Source organism: Magnolia sinica, chromosome 5 (genome assembly GCF_029962835.1).
Source record: "Magnolia sinica isolate HGM2019 chromosome 5, MsV1, whole genome shotgun sequence".
Lineage (NCBI taxonomy): Eukaryota > Viridiplantae > Streptophyta > Magnoliopsida > Magnoliales > Magnoliaceae > Magnolia > Magnolia sinica.
The window spans coordinates 99,829,413-99,850,972 of NC_080577.1; the positions used below are offsets into that span (position 1 = coordinate 99,829,413).

Consider the following 21,560-nt stretch of genomic DNA (forward strand, 5'->3'; position numbering starts at 1 on the left):
GAAATGATGATGATGTATGTGTGTGTACTGTTCACCGAAATATGCCGCTAAATCTACCAATTGAACATCATCCATGAGTTGGAACTCGCAAAATCTTACAAATCCACTTTCGTTAAATGATGGAAATTGTAATATTGAGTTCAAAATTAACTGCAGGGAGAGTTTCTTTTCTTCTTCATCTAACATACAGGACAAATCCACTGGTCGTTAAACAGGGCCTACATAATTACTAATCAAGGAAACCGTGAAGAAATAATGATGTGGGTGTGTACTGTTCACCAAAAGATGCCTGCCAAATTTACCAATTGAATCTTGTCCATGAGTTGGAACTCACAGAATCTTACAAATCCACTTTCATTAAATGATGGAAATTGTAATATTGAGTTCAAAAATAACTGCAAGGAGAGTTTCTTTTCTTCTTCATCTAATATACAGGACAAATCCATTGATGTTTTTTTTTTTTTTTTTTAAAAAAAAAAAAAGAATCTTATAAGCTAAATTGAAGATTATGTGGTATCACTAGGCAGGAATTTCAAGTAGCTCCCGAATACCTTCACACACCTGCAAATACAAATTTGTTGTCATTATAAAATAAAGAAATGCTTGAAATTTAGCCAAACACAAGACATTCCTTACTCTCACAGCAGAGAGATGATGGTGATGGTGATGCTATCACTAAGTTTGTGTGCTATTAATTTAACTACATGCATGATGCAAGAAAAAAGAACATGTAAGATCAATTTCAACCCAAACACAATCTCATCTGTACTTCCATGGGCTGAATAAACTCATGATCCTACCAACTCTATGTGCATGATACACGATTTGGATGGCGATGATGATTATGATGCTCATGCTATAATTACTACCACAGGAGGGTGAGAAAATTCACCTCCATCTCCTGTGCCAAGGAGAAGGTTATCTATCATCATTCTCAGTTTTCTTGCTCCTTGGACAGTGTGCCCGCATCAGATCATGATCAGTGAAGAGGTAGAAAGGACTAGTAGCAATCAAGCTAGAAAGAAATATCAAGCCCAGGAACCTATCAGATGGTTCAATTGAATCAGAACATCAGTTGATGAATGACTCAACAGAAAGCATTAATGGTTATGAACGACTGGATAGCCAAGGAGATGATACTTTCAGGATTATCTTAGCAAACTTTATGAAGATCGGCGCCATTTCACCTTTTAAACGATGACCAAAATGTACAAATCAAAGGCTAGTAGTAACAATGCCAATACTGTGGCCAACGGACCCTGATCAAGAGAAACTAACGAAGCCACAATCAACACTCTGGATATCCATACCCGTTGTTGTTAAAGGAGTGGAAGCCTACACCCCAGATGCGAAGGATTGCAAAGAAACAATTATTTGAGATGATGTTTCAAAAGCTCCATACTGTAAATGAAAGTCCGATCCAATGTTGAAGGCCTTCACAATCAGTTGCTACGAAAGCCAAAGAAGACGCACTATAGAGGCGCAGGTCGTCATGGATTAGTATCATCATAAACTTGAGGACGAGTTCTTTTCAAGTGAAGGGGACTGATGTAGGTCCTATTCTAAACAATTTTATGGACATTCAAAAGGGAAAGAAATCAAAACAAAAAGTTCTATCTGGCGTAAAAATGACCTAAACACACTATAACTTCCAATGGCCATAACTTTGTGACCATTTATTCAAATTACAGAGTAGATTCACTTCTTCATAGTAATCACGTGAGTGCTATGCCATGTTTATGTCACAAAAGGGGAACCATTGTTGGAAAGCTATCAAAGAGCTATTCAAGTATTATCTTAGAGGAAGAAGATGGTGACCCTTCCCTTTTCTATCACGCACCCTCTACACTAAATTCCCTCATGAGAAGTTGGGTAGAATAAAACTACCACATCGATGCATAAATTTGCAAATTTTGTTGCTTTCAATAGATTGACTGATCCTTCTTTGTGTGGTGGTCGATTTACGTGGTATAAGAATCAGGAGTACCCCGTTATGTGAAAAATGGACATATTCCTTATTACCTGAATATGTGAAAAATGGACAGATTCCTTATTACCTGATTGTGTAAATCCTCATAAAATGTCTCTCTTTGTTTAAGGGAGGTCATGGGCCAAACTATCTCCTCTTTTCAAAGCACATTTGTGAACGTTAGACGGGTTTTGTATAGAATCCTCATGGCTAATGAATTGCAACAACTCTAGAAAAAAAACTTAGAGAGGCTAAAATCATTTGTAAGATTGATATGTAAAATGCTTGCAACCATGTGGGTTTGGGATTTCATGCTCTACTCTCTTCAGATAATCGGTTGGAGGAATAGATGGATAAATTGGATCAAAAGATACATTTCTCCAGCTTTCTTCTCAATCCTTGTTGAATGGTTTTCCTTACAGCTTCTTGCCCAGCTTTAGGGGCTTGCATCAAAGGGAAGCCTATCACCCCTGATGTTTTTTATTGTGGTGAATGATACCAGTGAAAGGTTGTTAAGTTAAATCTCATAATGGTTTTTGTCATAGGTTCTCCGGAGTTGTTGATTTCCCATCTTCAGTTCATTGATGATACTATTATTACATATGGGGCTTTCATGGTCTAGCTAAAAAATCTTCAAGGCATTCCGACATGCTTCAAGGTGTCACATCTAAGGATTGATGTCAATAAAAATGCTATGGCTGGAGTTGCAGCAACAGCTGATGATCAGTGCCTTAAATGACGAATAGTGGGTAGCATAGCAATAGCATGTAGCATAGTGTTCACCCCTCTTTGAGGTGTGAGGCTAAGCTACACGTTATTCTATATTTTTAACTAAAATAGTAGGAAAAATAAGGAAAAGAGTAAATATAAAGATAAAAATAGCAAAAAAAAAAAAAAAAAAAAACTGACTTAATATTGTTGCTCATATTATTTCACTAAAATCATTTACTTGGTTAAAAATGGCAAAATCTAACAGAGCATTAACAAAAAAAAAAAAAACTACTTATTAATATTTTAGTGGAAAATAGAATGTATTGTATCTTAGTGTGGGCTAGGGGTGCAACTCAAATGGGTTGGGTTGGGCCAGGGTTGAGGGTCAACCTGAGCCCAACCCGACCTCAAGAGGACCCAACTCGCAACCCAACCCGAATTACAACTCAAGGTGACCAACCCAAAGACCTCTATACTCGACCCAACCCAACCTGACCCAAATACATTTGATTATTCCCGACCCAACCCGAATTTGCTTAACCCAAACCCAACCCACCTTCAAATCGAGTTGGTATTTTTCAACCCAAACCCAACTCGAGGACCTTGGCAACCCAACCCAGAGTCGGGTCGAGTCAATTGGTTTTTGGGTTGACCCAAACCCCAAGTTGCAGCTCTAGCATGTGGTTTCAATCGCATCCAAAATGCATGCACACAACCACAACCATATGTCAGTCACAATTGTCACCTCACAAGGTGAACCAAAGAACAGAACACTAGGATCTCGAAATCCTACATATCCTCAAGTCAAAGGGTTAGACAAAGCTATTACATAATACAATCCGGGCATGATGGGCCTTCTGACTGAAAGACTTGATACATCCTCCAATGCAAGCAGTCAATCAGACCTAAACACAAGAACCCAGCAAACATGATGAAAACTTACACTCCCATGTGGGGTAAGTCATAAGCACAAATACCGATAGTGGAAACTGCCCATCCCAACTCGTCGTTCATTCCCATCACATAGGGTGATCAAAGGTAGCCAAAACCTGCTGAAGTCATTGTAAATATTTAGTTACTTGAGAATCATGGACCACAACTCCCCCATGGCCAAGTGGCCATTGCATCCATTATCAACTTCCCCATGGGCGTACAAAGGAATCCCTCTCTTTAGCCCTTATGATAATAAAACAGTTGAAGTTCGCCACTCATTAAATATGACATTAGTAACATATTCCAAACATAGGTGGTCATCAAAAGCCACAATCCTGATCATCAATGGCTTTCCAGGGCACATAAATCCAGCACTGCCAATTGACACTTTCAAGATCCTTACTAAGAACACAATCAAAACTCAAATTGCCTTGTACAGAGAGGAGTTGGGGTGTTTAATGGGAGCCTTTCTCCAGTGCTTTTCTATGACATGAGAAAGTGAAGGAAGTTTCTTTGAAATTGCTTTGTGGGAGGTTACGGCTTCTATAACTTTGAACAGGTTGATGAAAAAGGTCTATACAATGCTTGAATGTGAGAAAAAAAATAGGGAAAGAGGAGTTGAACACCATGCTTTTTCATCTTAAATTTCAGGTGACCTATATTGATAGTTGATACTCAAACATGATAGTTATAATTAACAGTTATGTTGCTTCTTCTTTTTTGGCTAAAAATGTTCACTCGAACATCTCAGCTCTACCATTGTAATCGTAAACAATATTGGGTGGACACTAATGATGCATATAACATGTTCTCAGTAATAAGCACTCAAATGACATTCCAGGAAGACATGCTAATACTTATTGTCATTTCTGAATGAACTCGTGAGTTCAATATAGCCAAAATGCTCTTATGTGGTACATTATGCAGTTTATAATTGGCATTACTCTTATTAGCATTGTGGTCTCTATTAGCATTGTAGTCTCTATTGGCGTTACTCTTATTAGCATTGTAGTCTCTATTATGTGGTACATTATGCAGTTTATAATTGGCGTTACTCTTATTAACATATTTGAAGCACAGGTCAGTGTCATTTGACTCTATGATAATCAATAATTCCATGGCTCAATGAAACACCCATACTATTCGTAAGATAGAAGCCGACGTAGATGGTGGTGATAGTTACAATGCCATTACTGCTATGTTAAAGACAGCAGTCAAATGTCATTCCAAGCATAAAAGCTTACTTGCACTTAAATGGCCAAGCCGAGCCTCATAACATCTAAAGTACCCATATAAAGATGTGTAGGGTCAGATGATCAAGACAATGTGGCGGTGGTTACATTATATTGCCCCAGTAAGTGCTATTATCATTAGCATTATTCGTAATAACACTATAATATCAGTTCGCCTATTTTTATTTTGATGGTAAGTCTGCATAGCTCCCCAAGATAAATAAAGAAACCTTTCTCTATTGCTAATTTACATGGCTGTATTTCATGATAGTAAGATTAGTTCTCAAGTGCCACAGAGTATGGATCTAAGCATTCCTTTACTCATAGACATTGCCAATGGAAATTAGACTTAGATGGTTTTGTCATGTGCAATGGAGACCAAGAAGTGCACCTGTTAGAAGTGAGTTGGTACAAGTTCAAGGCTCTAAAAGGGTAAGGAGAATGCCCATAAGGTCATGGGTGGAGGTAGGAAGAAAGGATCGATGGCCTATGGTCTAACCGAAGTTATGGCCCTTGATAGAGTGGAATGGCAGAAAGGAATTCATGTAGACGGCCCCAAATAGATGGAATAAGGCTTAGATTATTATGATGATGATGATGGATACACATTGCCAATGAAGTTAAAAGACATGATAATGAATTGAGGACTCTTAGAGCTTACAACAACACTAGATCAAATTATGAAAAATTGAGATAACAAACAAATTTACCAATGCAACATATAAGAGAAATAAGTAATAAAAATGAGTTATAAACTTACCAGCTTGATTTGAGCTTTAATGCTTGCAATTAGATGTGTATACTCCTCTACCTGCCTATAGAATAACAGTAAAGATGATGTCCGCCAACAATTCAAATTGAGAAGTTGAGCTCTTTTTGCAAGCATTTTTATAGAACTTTCTATTAACAGTGATAGCATGAGATAGAATGTGAGAAATCAGGAGTGTCTATTCTCCTTCTTGGATGCACTCGTATATACGGTATTTTTTTAATATGATATTTGACTAACATATCATTCATACAACATTTTATCTCACTTACATGACTCGCAATTGCATTAGGATTGCAAATCTCTAAAATATTTCAGATTCTATATATGGATTATTTCCCAATTTTTTTATATGGTATTTGACAACCCAACATATCTTTCATGTACAACTTTTTATCTCACTTACCAGATTCACATTTGTATTAGGGATTGCAGTTCTCTAAGATATTTCAGATTCTATATGTGGATTATTTCCCATTACTCCCATGAATATTTAATCCTTTTCAACATTTGAAAATAGGATGGCTCCTAAAAATATCTATAAAACCCCTTTCTACATCAGTAAAAACAAAATTCTCATTCTATACACTGCCTCAAGCTATGTGCTCCTCCAAGGGAGAAACAGGAGCCTGGACCAAAAACTTTGGTGCTCTAAAATATATGCTCATCGTCATCGTCATCATCATCTAAACCTTATCCCTATTAATTGGGGTTGGCTACATGAATCCTTTTCAGCCATTCCACTCAATCTAATGCCCATACTAAAGATATCAGCCAGTTGATTCATAATGCTGAAATATATGAAATTATAAATCCTTTTAATGCCATTCCGCTCTATCAAGGGCCATAACTTCAGTTAGACTGTAAGTCTTCAAATCTTTTTTTACTACCTCCACCCAGTGTTCAAAATATCGGTATCGTGTTACGTATTGCATCCTTGGGATACAGATACGTATCGGTTATCGCACGAGATATATCGTTTGTATCAGGCAATTTATCGCACTTTTTGGGAAACATGGGGAAACATAGGGAAAATGGTTGAATTTTTCAATGAAACTTCAAGGGTTCTTAAAAAAGACCTTAATACACGCCTTTAAATCATAACATCTCAAAAAAGAAGTGTACATAATAGGTTTCCTTTGTATAGGGTCCTAAGATATGAGTTGTTCGACTGAACTAATGCAACTATATTCAAATTGAATGCATAACAGTTAGATTATAGGTGATGATCATTTCATCAGACACTCCTAAAGACTTCAAAATTAGTCTCAATTGACAGCTAGTTGAAGGAAATTTTCAAGAAAAAAAAAATGGAGAACATGGAGTATTTAAGAGATCGAAATCAAAGCTCCAACTCCATGTTTTTTCATGCAAAACATGAAGAATCAATAGATTTGTAACCATTTGACACTGATTTAACATAATTTCAACAACCAAAAAAAAAAGGATCAAAAATTGAAAATGTGGAATATATTGGCACTACCTATACATTTTGTATCACACTGGCGGGATATAAGATATATTGTGGGATATATCGGCTGATGTCATCGATATTTAAAACATTGCCTCCACCCACATCCTTTTAAGCCTTCCCCATGCCCTTTTAGAGCCTCAATTGTACCAATTTACTCCTTCTAACTAGCGCATTCATGGATCTACATGTCGGTATCGTATCGGTCAATACGGTCGTATCATATCTATATCGGTAGGGTACGATACATGCCAGGTCCATATTGGCCCATCTTTTTTAAAAAATATTGTATCAATCCAATACAGCCTATATCGGCACTAATAAATCATACGCGTATCAGTCAGATCAATATGGACTTAAAAGGCCCTAGCTGGCTCCCGTTTTCACATTTTTCCCTTTCTTGCATCTCGTTCAAATTTCTTTAAGCTAGGGATGGTTTTATAGGCACATTTTCCACCAAATCTACAACTGTTTTGAAGATCAAAACACGTGTTTTTTTTTTTCATTGAATTGACAGATCAAAGGCCCAGTGCCCAATTTGAGAAAAAAAAAATAATGTAAAAAAAAATTTACAAACAAAAAATGTTTTTTTTTTAATTCTTGTTGCAATCATGTCAAATCAAGGCCTTAACCCAAATCAATCAAAAATCATGCTTGATATGTGTTTGATTTGGGGATTTTTGCATTTTTTTTTTATTTTTTCGATTTACTTCAATATTTTTTTAATTTTCAAACTTTTTTTTATTTTAAACTTTTCTAAACTAATTGTTGTAGTCATGCCTGAAGAGTGTTTTAATACTATGTGTTTGATTTGGGGATTTTTGCATTTTTTTTATTTTTTCGATTTACTTCAATATTTTTTAAATTTCCAAACATTTTTTTTTATTTTAAACTTTTCTAAACTAATTGTTGTGGTCATGCCTGAAAGTGTTTTAATACTATAGATCTATAGATTTCACAGATGCATTGCCCCAAAAATTTTATAATAAAAAAAAACTTTATGCAACGTGTTTTTTTTTTTTTTTTTAAACATTTTAGGGCCTTCAATTGGCATTTTCTGGTTTTTTCTTTCAAAAATAAGTTTAAGGAAATGAAATAAATGATAGATCTAGGTAAATATTTTTTTTTCCATTAGATTTTAATTTATTTTGTATTTTCAAGCCAATTTTGGCCTTTATTACACTTTTTATGATTTTTTTTTCTTCCCTAAATTTCTTAGGAGGAATTACAATTTTATGTTGCTTAAATATAGAACTAAGTTTTTTAATATAGATTTACATTTTCTATGACTGCAATTTCATTTTTAACATATTTTCACCTTTTTTTGGCACTTTTTAATTTTTTTATTTTCTTGAAAAATCATATTGGTGAAATGAAAATTTATTGTTATTTGAACATAGATCTATGTTGTTTGGAGATAGATCTACCATCTAAGAGCTGTAATTTTGTTTTCTCACGTATTTTCGGCCATTTTCATAATTTTGTAATTTTTTTTCAAAAATCAATTTGGGAAATGGACGTCAATGAAATGTTAGATGAATAAATTCATTTTCACCTCTTTTCTGTTTTTACCATTTTTTGTTTTTTTTAAAAAAACTTTTTTCTTATTAAAGTTGTATGTTATCATTGTATTTATTTTATTGTTTTTTTAAATTGAATGTTAGTTATTTTGTGTAGTTCATGTGTTTAGTTGAATGTCATTATTTTGAATCTTTTCATATTCCAATAGTTGATAGATAATTGTATTAATAATATATCATATCAATTTATAACATATATCAACAACTTATACCCAAAAGAAACCACGTCACAACTTACAGTAAGTCAACCCAACACACGCACACGCACACGTAGTTAGATCCTTGGACATGTCATTTTCCTATTTTTCTAATATTTTTCCATATTCTTTTAGATAAAAAAATTTTATGTCTAATATGTTCTAATATGGGGCTGATATTGATACACAACGCCGTACCATATCATTTTTTTTGCCATAACCGATACGCCTACCGATACCAATACTCATATCCATGGGCAAAATTCTTAGTCTCCATTGCACAAGACCAAACCATATAGGTCTACCTATTGTGTTGCTACAAAATTCCCTTGAATGCATTCATTTCTAATTCTATCATTGTCTTGCCACTCATCCATCTCAACATCCTCATTTCAACTGGACTAATCCTATGAACATGTTGTTATTATTATTTTTTTTACACACGAACTCACACCCCACACACACCCATGCACTCACACCACAATGGGATTTCACCACAACGGGTACTCAAACCCATGACCTCGTGTTAAAACTCTTGTGAGTCTACCACCGAGGCATGAGTAAGGACCCAACATGGTACTTTTTTTTAATAATAAAAATAGAAAATTTACCCAACATGTTACTTAATTGCCCAACATTTGTCCCATAAAGCACGCTTGTTCTTATAGCCATCACATAAAATTTCCCTTTCAGATTAAATGTTACAAGACAATGACATAAACTTCAAAGGCACATCTCCATTTCTTCCACCCTGCTTGGGGTCTATACACAACATCCTCCTTAATCCCTCTCATGAATTGTTGACCCGAGATATCGAAAGTGGTCATTTTGGGAAACTTCTTGGTTCGCAATCTTAACTAATTCCTCGTTCCCACCAAGGTATTCCAAAAAGGTTACATAACAGCTGTAATGGTCATTACGTAATGGTAACGATGGTAGTTGTCACATAAAGGTCGTTTTTTTAACAGAAAAACAGCCCGTAATAGCCCCATAACGGTATGTTGTGGTGTTGAACCTTTTTTTTTCGGGGGGGAAGAGATCATTATCATAACCATTATGGAATACCCTGGTTCCCACTCTTATTGTTACTGAAATTGCACTCCATATGCTCAACTATAGTCCAACTAATTTTAAACCCTCTAGATTATGTCATCTGGAAACAATGTACACCAAGGAATCTCTTCCTGCAAATGCCTCGTTAACTCGTCCATAACTATAGTGAAAAGGTACAGGCTCAATGCCTACCCCTGATGTAAGCTTATAGTAATTGGGAACTCAATTATCTCTCCACTAGTGGTCCTCACATTTGTTGCTACTCCTTCGTATATATCCGTAATCATGTCAATATATCCCCTTAAAACTCCTTTCTTTCCCAACAACCATTGAATTAACTCTCTATAAGTCTCCATGAATTGTCTAAGTAGAAAAATAGCTTCAATGTAAACCTCCCTAGCATAAAACCACAATAATTTTTTGATATATTTGTCTCATGATGATCAACTTTCATGTATTGAATGAAATATATGCTTCGAGGTATATTGAGAGAATTTTCATATCACAATAAAGTGAATATGAAGCAATGACAAAACCCCATTAAAATATTTAGTGTGCAAAAGCTGATCAAAAGGGCTAAACATGCACAATATTCAGTTTCAACACCAGATCTACCAATTATCCATTACTTTCAATGCAACCAAGAGATGACAATATTATCCAAAAATACCCAATGCCTGAAATAGAATTCTCCCAACAGATACCATTCCTGACCTAAAGCAAACTGCATAACCTTTTTCACCAAGTCATGGCAATTATCAGAGCATATAATATATTGTTTGGAGCAGATTCATCTAGCCTGGAACTAGATTTCTCACAGTTCTGATGCCTGCAATATCGTTGTGTGCATTATTTTCCATGTATACCTCAGGATCACCTAATTTTAGCTCTTTTAGGTCAATAAAATACCCCCTTGACTTTGCAATGGGTCTGGATGAGGTTGAATCTATCCACCAGGCATCTGCATCACAATCCGCAAGTAGAGATTCCGAGACAAAACACCAAGTCCCTTGGACCATTATTTTTTGAATTATTATTTTTAGAACGACAATCAGTTATGCAATATCCCAGTATTCCACAATTATAACATTTAACTTTTCTTTTCTTATTAAAGTGACCCTTTTTGTTGTTATTAGTGGGTTTGAAGCCTCTCTTGACAGGACTAGGGACGCATGGTTTTTCAGACGGAGAACGTAGATCACTTCTTTTCCCATCATTGAACTTCTACAGATGGCAACATGGGAAGTTCCTGCAAAGTGACTATCCTGCCTGACATATTTATAGCCACTAATGTCAGTTCCCACAAATCTGATATGTTGTGCAAGTACGTGGAAACTTGCATCCTGTCTGGGATTGGATTTCCAAGTGCCGCCAGCTCTTTTACAATCACCATCATCTTGTGCACGTGATTGATCACTGAATTTGATTCCTTCATCTTAACGGAGTTGAATTGTTCCACTATTATTTGGGTGTATGAATCTCACGCGTTCTCATACACTTGTGTGATTGCATCAAACATTTGTTTGGCAATCTGATAGGCTTCATAGATAATTTCCAATTCTGGGTCCATACAGGCCAGCCTCATGGACCTGGCCAACTTATCATCTTTTAGGAATCGATCATACATGTGCCTTCCTGCAGCTGTCACAGTTGATGCTGGCTCAACTGGCATTTGAGATTCAAGCACATAATCAACTTTGTGCTAGAAAAGAATGTCTAATTCTCCTTTTCCACATGGTAAAGTTCATTCCATTGAATTGCTCTGTTTTGCTCAACTCAGTATTCATAGCTCTTGATGTCATTTATAACTAATAAAAGGGAATGAGTTGGAATAGACTGACCCAAACCTGCGAATATCTCTAAAAAAATCCCATTGATATAGCAATAATCCAGAGTACTTATTGTGCCCGATGCGCATTAATCGTCGGCTTGGAGTAGATTTCATTGGGCCCTTTTATCGTAATGAGCCTAATTAGCTAGGCCTGATCTTTATGAACAATGCTGACAAGGGCTTGCTTCCACTTTCCACACATACATACTTAAGAAGATAAGCAACTGTATCTTGGTTGATGACCATGTGAACAAAGTGTGATTAATAGATAAGATCTTTTGTAAATGAAGCTAGAGATGTGTCATTCACGGTCAGGTTAAAAACAACTGATTATGCAGCTGTTTAAAGATTCTAAAAATAGCCCACTGGTAGTGCACCTATTGTGCTTAGAAGAGGTCATGTGCTCGACACATCCCTCTTCCCCTCCATTTTTCTATTTTATTTTCCCCTTTTCTTTTAAAAAAGAAGTACCAAACTGCCGTGCACCTCAAACTACCGAACTCCGAGGCACACCACAGTAATCTTTACCCTCAGACCACTATATCGTGCCCTTGTTGAAGGGGGTTTTAACCCCTTACTCAAAACAGATAAGGAACTGGAGGCCTCTCAGTGAGGGTTTCGAACGCAACCTTGAAATTCAATCAAAAATTTTGACCAAAATCTTCTCAATTGTCAACAATAATTCACACAATAGCATCATCCAAAGAGCTCCAGAAAAATGCAACAGTGGCAGTCTTGCTTCATCCGAGATTTAGCAATGGCAAATTGGGAGCAACATACAAACCAATTTCAAAAAGCAAAGGAGATAGTCGGGCGTAGTTTTTTTTTTTTTTTTTAAAAAAAATTTAAAAGAAACCATCTCCTTCACTAGATTAAAAAAAACAGAAGGGAGAGGGTTTTTGCCCCTCTTCTTGCTGGAGAAATCAGAGGGAGTGGATTCTTTACAGTGCTACAGTGCCAGACCTAGTGCGGTGGCGGGACTATGGATGGCTATTGTTGATGCTTCAAGTAGATTCCGACAGGGACGGATTTTCAGAGATGGCAATCTTTAATGAGGATTTTCTACAATGAGATTTTAAGCCCTCTCAACTCCCGTTTAGGTCATTGACAAAAGGGTAGTTCAATGGTGATGGTGCCAATGACAGCACGAAGAAGCGTTATCAATGCAGGGGTTTAGAACGACCCTAATTCAATCATGGACAACGAATGGCATTGGGGTTCGAGGGATATATATATATATATATATATATATATGTTATCGAAAGGAAATTTTGAGTAAGAGAGTTTGAATGGGTATCCGACTAACTTGTTTTGGGATGTCAATTTCTTTTTCTTCTTTTGGAAGTTTGAGGTGTCTACATTGACTGCAACGATTTGGACAGAACTATGCATCGATAACACGTGTCGCCGATCAGCCACAACAAATCATTGCTTAATTTTTTTACCTTTTCTTTACGGGAAAAAAAAAAAAAAAGAAACAAAGGAGAGATGAGGGGGGTTTACTTATCTCTGGTGGAAGGGGAGGAATTACGTCAATGGCAGAGGGCTTTTTGCCTCTTGGCTCTCGACGACGTTCGGCCGATAGCCGTTAGTAGCAAAGGGAGACGAAACCGAAGATTGGAAGAGGCAACGGTACTTGACTGTCGACATAAAGGTGGATGTTGATTTTCAACAATACGCCGTTAATGGAGATCAGTGGAGATAATTGGCAACGAGAATTACAACTTCAGGCAATGTTGTGCTCATGTTGATTGAATATACAACACCGATGTATCTTATCTCTTCTGTAAATGATGTTCTAACAACAAAAAATAAGGCAACAACGATCAATCTAGTGCTTTGATACTAATGAACAACCTTCTTGTCTACTAATACGTAGCGCAAAGTTGTTCCAAATAAAGAAAAATGTCGTTAGGCTCAATGACCAAGGAAGGATGTGTTGAGGTCGAGCACCATCTTCCTCGAGGGATAACTGTTCTAAATCCACAGAACTTCTCTGGACTCCTCACAGAGATACCTCGAATCCACGAGGAAAATAAGAAAAATAATAATAATAATAATAATTTCTAGAAAATTCGAAATAATTTTATTGATGATGAAAAACGAGATTACAACTCTTTAAATAACGCTACAAACCCTAGGGAGAAGTTTTGGAATCATACTGTAACTAAAACTCCTAAAAATCGCGACTTACTATAAATAGTAAATTTACTATTCATAGACAGTCGTGATTTCCACCAGACCTCATGGTTTTCGGCCAAAAATAGTAAGTGTCCTATTTGGCTCAACCATGCTATACTCCTAATTATTCTAAGCACTTTTCATGTTGGACGCAACTCCTTAAGCCCAACGGATGAAGAGTTATAACCAAAATAAAACTGACTATAAATAGTAAAAAGAAATTAAAACAAGATTTCGACAGTCAATCTGATGGTATTTCGCAAATTCGGCGTGGGCAACCCGGCGTAGCGGGGTCGGGTGGCTAAAGTAGCTCGTCCTACCCCAAAATCATATATGGTACGTCCGATAGCTCATTCCGGTTTGCGAGATACATCCGTTTTAAGTTCTGACGGTCCGGATCACTTCTATCGTCGACCGGGCTTTTTTATCCATCTTGCCCATGAAAGTGTCCGCGACCAGCTCTACATCACTTGAGATCACTGGTGGAAATCGATCTCCACTAATCAGATAATTCTCTTTATCTCTTTTCTCTGTAAGGATCTTTCTCTATTATTGTTATATCACCTCAGCCATGGCTATCTTTATTTATATTTTATGGCTTGGATTCTCAAGTTGTTTTTGGGTTTTTCAAAAGAACCTTCTTACATGTTGATGCATAGTGTGCAGCTATTCCATTTTTATTTTTTTTTAATGTCGTTAGGCTTTGGATCGACAGTAACAATGAATCTCCCCAATATTAGATAATTCTCTTGATCTCTCTGTCTATAAGGATTCTACTCTATTATTATTATATCATCTCACCCATGGCTATCAATATTTATAGCCTAGATCCTTCAGTAGTTTTTGGGTTTTTCAAATGCCAGATCCCTGCTTAATCGGTCCTCTACATGACCGATTCCTTCATGCACTCTCCCTCTTATTATGGGGGAGAGTGGGAACTTTTCTATTTTGGGTAAGGCCATATGGTCACACACGTGCATTCACACATAGATGTCAACACTGCTTTGGTACTGTGTAAGAATTATTTAAAATAGAATATTTAGTATATTTAGCATGATCTTTGACAACCCAACATATATCTGATATACAAGTTTTCTTCATTTACAAGATCCTCCATGGTATTTTGATTTTTGTTGGTTTACAACTTTCTCCTTATAAAACATGATTGATCCACTGAGCTAGGGACACTTTGATTCTCTAATATCTGGAATTCTAATAACATCTTGGAGGAATCTCTACTAAATCTAGAATTCTAACAATTTCTAGAGGGTTGTCTCTCTCTCCTAACACAAGATCCAAGCTACATCAATAAACAAAGAGAGAGCTATTTTACTTCACATTGATATAACTGCCATGAAGGCAAATGAAGGCTTGTCCACTTATCGAGCATAGGACCTTAGGAATGATTGACATGAAGCCGGCTCCAAAGATCCAGAAAAAAGGTTATATGATGATGATGGAGCAGTTGTTCTGATGATGATGTTGAACTCCATGAACTAAAAGAATTGATGCTTACAAGGCCAGCTACTATACCAAAACAGCAACCAAACCTAGTCCGAGGCACAAGACAAACACCTTCCAAAAAAGAGATGCTAATTCAATGAAAAAGAAAAGAAAGATAGAAGCCCCATTGTAAAGAAATGACAGTTGCTCAATTTCCATTTGAGGAATAGAGGGGGAAAAAAAAAACAGAGAGGATCATTTGGTGCAGATGTAGGTACTGTCTGATGAAGATTTGTTTTGATTGTGAGTCTTGCTTCCTTGCTCCATATAATAGGATGTTTGTAGACAACGATTATATTTATACTGCTAGATATCTTTACATATCTATTAGGTCAACTTAAGAAAAATAATTTGTTTGAGCAAAAAGAAGTTTCAGAACAATTTATCAATGATGTTGATTCAGCTTCCTGTGCATCCAGATAATAAACAATTGGAAAAGGGTCAAATAATGAAACGAAAAACAAAAGTTCCACAGATGTGACATTCACTGTGACTTCGAAGAAAAGGAATCATCTGCCAATAGCGAACTAGAATACATTTAGCAATTAGAAACTAATGGATGTATCTCTCTGCATGCTAGCAATCCTGCCATTCCATCAAGCATAAGAAAAAAATTCTCAAGGGTAAAATACAATAACTTCAGATCAAGCTAAAAACACGAGGAGATAAGGACACTAATACCTGGATAATCTTGCTTCCTTTACTGATATGAACTCCAAAGCTTCAGTCCAAGTAAGCTCCACATGAAAACCCAGTCCAATATCAAGAAATATATGGCGCGTATCTGGCCTGTGGGCATACGGGAAAAAGAAAACTATAAGAACAAAAGTAACTTTCATATCCACTCACGTGCCACGAAATGAGGAAAACTTCATTAGTTTATCACGAGCATGAAATCATTAGAGATATAAAATATTTTATTACATAGAAATGATGCAGAGATTTTGGAAGAAGATGCAAAAAAGTTGTCCATGTAATCAGGAAAGATAATAATATAGGAGAAACTCATAGACAGATCATTGGTGTATAATCAAGGTTTCAAATATCATATTGGAGGGCATATCAGCAGGGCAAAAAACAATATGATAAAAAGCAAATCTGAACCGATATGAATGTGAATAATACCGGGAAAAAGGGAGACAAGGAGTCTATCATCCTGACACAAGGGACAATTCTTTGGTGAAAATGTTGTTTGTCAACCTAACTTGCTGAAAACTAAGTTGTTTAGTCTTTAACCTCTAAATTTGCTGTTAAAGCATTTGGAAAATAGTAATTCTATGGCTGATCATCAATTATTGTTGTAATGGTGTCATGAATTTTCACTAAATAGAAATTCTTTTTTTGAAAGATGAGGAATTTTATTAGGCAATAGGCAAAAAAGAAAAACAGGGGCAAGGCAAAACCTAGGAACTAAAAACAACCAAAGAAAACAGGATAGCCCCACGGCTATCAAAACCCTTCGCACAAAAGCTCAAGGAGCTCACCCCTTCATAAACTGGAAAACTTTACAAAGAACCCCAAGGGCTGATCCTTTTTTATCATCAAAACAACGATTGTTTCTTTCTAGCCAGATGGCCCAAAGGGCAGCAAGAAGAGCAATTTTCTAACCAGATGGCCTAAATAGAAGTTCTTTGCAAGGACAAAACCCCAAAGGATATATATGCTATTATACTATGTATTGTTATACAGGATATCTTGGGACTGTAGGTACTGGATATGGAATCATGTTTGAATGATCCAAACAGTTTATATGATAGGTCTCAAAATGGATCAAGGATACTAAAAATAACTCTCAAATTGGAATATTTCAACCCTTTGATCATTTAACTCTTTTCCTTTGAAGATGACAATCTCATTAACCATTGTTATGTGATGCATTAATTGAAAGTTTAGGATCTACCAAAATTGAAGATTATCAAGCCAACCACCATCAATTGTGTATTTCATTAGATCAATAGTCTATATCATCAAACATGATCCAGATCCAACAACTCCCATCTTGATGTATCCTATACAATATGTTGGAATGCATTATGGCAAACCTCCTCATTTGGTATGATTTAAGATAGAGCTTCGCCCTAATTACCCAAATGCTCTTAATTTCTTAACAATTATTTTTATTTTCATGTACTTTTACATTGCATGGTTCAAACGGTTTCAATGGTTGCTTTCTATTTTTCCTTTTTTTTTCTTTTTTCTTTTTTTTCTTCTTTTTTTTGTTTGCCCCGGCAATTCTTGTAATAAATAGTAGAGATACAAGTAATGACAATAACCTAAAAATACATCAAAGAGCATTGACTAAGGGTGTAGAAATATGATTTTGACAAGAAGAGCATGGTTGCACAGTCTAACATTGAAGCTGAGAATCAAGCAATGGCTCACACCTATTGTTGTTAAATCGCATATGCGATTGCATGTGATCAGCATATATTGTTCGCATATGCAATCGCATAATCGCTTCTTTTTTAATAATAATAATCTAAAAAAAGGGAAAACTTGCCTAGGTGATTGGATAACTTATTTTACTTATTCATTGTAGTTTGAGTATTTCATTAAATTATATATTTAATTACTTATATTATATTTACATAAATTTTAATAGAACAATTAACAAGCTACGTTAAGAGAGAATTAATTATTGAAAACTTCGAACATAGAAATTGTATTGATAAATGGGTAACTTGATAACTTGAAATAATTTTCAGGTTGCAACTTACAACTTACAACTTAATATACAAATACAATTTACCAAAACATACACACGCACACAACTAATAAAATATAAAAAATAAACATACTAACATAGGCTACTTATATAGTAATACACTAATGTTATATACATTGATCCAGTCGCCATTGTGACATCTGAACACCACCATCAACAACAAAGTCGTCTCCTTCTTCAACATATACTTCATCTTCCTATGTTTCTTCATCATCGATTCGCACTAGTATTTCATCAACATCCAATGGTTGATCTTGATCATCTTCTTCTTCTATCTCCTCAATCTCGTCCACTACCTGACTGCTACTACTCGCCCTCTTCTCCGCCTTCCAGTGGAAGAACTTTCTCCATATGCTTATCCGAATGCAGCATCTTCGACTTGGGCCCATGTTAGGTCCTTGCCTGCAAAGATTGGGCCCTCTATCTCTACGAGTCACTCACTACAACAAAATCATCTTGGCAGAACCCAACGAGGATTGGATGAATGGTATGCACCATAGGTTTGCTCCCTATAGGTGAGGGTTCGATTCCCCTCCTTGGCTTTACCCGATACATGTGGTTGTGGGTGATTGCGTGTATCCGCAGGGATTAGTCTCACTTCAAAAAAGAGGTGGGGACACCCTGTGTCTTTTAAAAAAAAAAAAATCATCTTGGCAGATAAGATCATAGAAACCAGGCTTTTCTCACCTAGCCTAGAATCATTCTCGCAGCTTCTGGCTGTATTGGACAAGACCAAGTCATTGAGCTTCTTTTGTTTAAAACGATTCCTTTTTTGTGTGAAAGTGTATTAGCGTCGCGATAACCATTACATTTAACTCCCTAACATTTAAGGCTAAAATCATCATTAAGGAGTGAATTATCAAACTTACTAACTCGAACATACTCCAGTTGCGTCCGCAGCCGCTAGTAGAACAAGTGGATCAAAGAATCTTCATAGCCAGCTTCTTTAGTGTTGGATCATTTATGTTCGGGTTCACTCCATAGGAACCCACCAGTCAGTTTAAGTAACAATTTAAGTATGTTAGACTTTGAGCATTGTAAGAAATTATTTCAAAGTAATTCAAACCAATTCCCTAAGACGTTCATACTTAGCAATTTCATAGTCCTATGCCTGATGACTATCTCTCTTGAGAAAATACCCACACTCCTCATTTAGAAGTTCAGTATAGCCGAAATCTTACCATGTTCTTCTTTATCTAGAACCATTCTTTCCAAAACACCAAGAAAGCCAACCATATGCATCGCTTTTGCCTCTATTTAATCAGTAGAAGCAAAGAATACGGTCAGATTAAAGATGTAGGCTGTTGAATACAAGGAAGATGACATTTGGCTACCCCATCTCTTAACGATAATTATCTAAATGGGCCTGTAATCACGCTCTTTATAGTTAAAGTGACCCGTGATTTGTTTCTAGCGTTGTCCATCGCATCATAAATGTTACTCATTGGTAGCTTCTTATCTCCGCCCACCAATCACAACACAATCACTAAGGGTTTCAAGAATTTAACACCTTTAGCACCTGTGTCCAAAAAGATTGTGAAACGATGGCTTGTTGGACTAGCTTCCCCTCAACCTACTTTGACTAAGGCATATTATTCCAATCAAGCGACACTACAAAGCTTCTACGTTTGGCTATACAATTTACCACACCAAGGGTCTAAATAAATGGTCTCTTCACCATAAGAAGGCCATTGGCAGTTATATATGAGGTTGTGTTGTCTATGATAACTTGGACAACATACTCCTCTCCTTCTTCCTCAACTACACTATCTAATAATTTAAACAAATAATCGGTCACGTGGTAATGAGCCGATGCATCCATGGACTTCAAAAATATTATCCTAGTTGGACAATGCGCTAGAAAGTTTATCGGAGTCCAACCGGATTTGCCAGTCCATCCGTCAGCCATAAGAGTACAACCATAGGTTTTCCATGATTCTTTATATTTGGCTATGAAGCTTCTAGTCCAATCAACCTTAGTTTTGATGCATGTTTCCCCCACTTCATGATATAAAGGAGGCTTGGGCCCAGGTACAAATTGACATATTCCTTCCACCATAACCTTGAAGCTTTTCAACTTAACTGTGTTGAAAGCAACAATGGCTTAGTACAATTACTTAGTGATATATTGAATCATGGTTTTCCTATCATTTTACTTGTATCAATTTTCCAAAGTGGTTTGTGCAGGTCCTTTATCCTTACCCCATTGGTCGACCGCATTCTCGAGGTGTGGTCTAGACCACCTATCCACTTATGGATGACCAAGTTAGGGGGGTAGGATTAGGTTGTTCCGTGTACTCCTCTTAGTATGGCACTATCATGTTTTCTTTTTTATTGTTTGTCCTTGGACTACATGATTTCTTTTCAGATTCTGGAGTAATATTAGGACATGCTCTTGCATTTTATCCCGGTGTATGTGCAAGGTATTGCTTGTGTTGTGCAATACTACCGGCACTTACAAATCTGCATAGCTCACACACTATGTGAGTCCTTTCGGTAGCACACAATAGTCCCCGTACTTCCAACCTAGGTCATTCAACTAGGGTTTCAAAGAAGATTGGGAAGAAGGCATGATCTTGTACACTTGTTGAGACTAGAGAGAGTTACACACGTACACTTATAGAGAGTAGAGAGAGTTACACACTTACACTTGTAGAGACTAGATAGAGAGTAGAAATAAAATACACTTACACTTGTAGAGACTAGATAGAGAGTAGAAATATAATACACTTACACTTGTAAGAGAGAGAGAGAGAGAGAGAGAGAGAGTTCTAAGCTTTTTGAATCTTGAACTTGTGTTATACTTGTAGTCTTGTTCACTTGTACACTTATAGCTTGTAGTTTGTACTTTGTAGGCTTGCTTGTACACCCATACACTTGTAGCTTGTAGTAATGATGTTTACTTGCAACTAAGTTGTAATTTGACTCCTCTCTTGAGTCTTGAAATAAAAAAATTAAAAAAAAAAAAAAAAATCAAACTTGAAAGAGAAAGTAAGAAAGAATTAATGGAACTAGGACAGTATGAGACTATGAGAGAGAATGCAATGTACGAGAGAAAATGGATGAGAGAATGTAAGAGAGAGAAAAAGAGAAAATGGATGAGAGAATGTAAGAGAGAGAATAAGAGAATGAATGAAAGAATGTAAGAGAAAGAGAGAGAGAGAGAATGAATGAGAGAATGTGTGTGTGTGAGAGAGAGAGAGAGAGAGGTGAGGACGAATTAATGAATGAACAACAAATAAGAGGATAAGAACAAGAATAAATGAATTGAATAAGGAATGAAACTATATGAAAGAAATAGGAAGAACTGGAGAAGAAATTAAATGATCTTGAATGATGGTATTCTTGTTGAATCTTGATCTTGAACACTTCAACTTTCAACTTCAAATTCAAAGTTTGAACTTG

General features: G+C 36.2%; 1 protein-coding gene across 7 annotated transcripts in view; it reads right to left on the reverse strand.

Moving 5' to 3' along the window:
• Positions 1-479: 479 nt before the first annotated feature.
• LOC131246422 (uncharacterized) overlaps positions 480-21,560 on the reverse strand; it is a 48,804-nt gene continuing 27,723 nt past the window's right edge. For 4 of the 7 annotated variants that reach the window (XM_058246533.1, XM_058246537.1, XM_058246535.1 and 1 more), the window contains exons 5-7: positions 16,112-16,219; positions 5,606-5,660; positions 480-561 (exon numbers count right to left, since the gene is read on the reverse strand). In XM_058246533.1, coding sequence (XP_058102516.1) covers positions 520-561; positions 5,606-5,660; positions 16,112-16,219 — 205 coding nt within the window. In that variant the 3' untranslated portion in view covers positions 480-519. Of the gene's footprint in view, positions 562-5,605; positions 5,661-10,629; positions 10,877-16,111; positions 16,220-21,560 lie in introns of all 7 variants that reach the window. The other 3 variants (XR_009171366.1, XR_009171367.1, XM_058246534.1) reach the window with 3 other exon arrangements.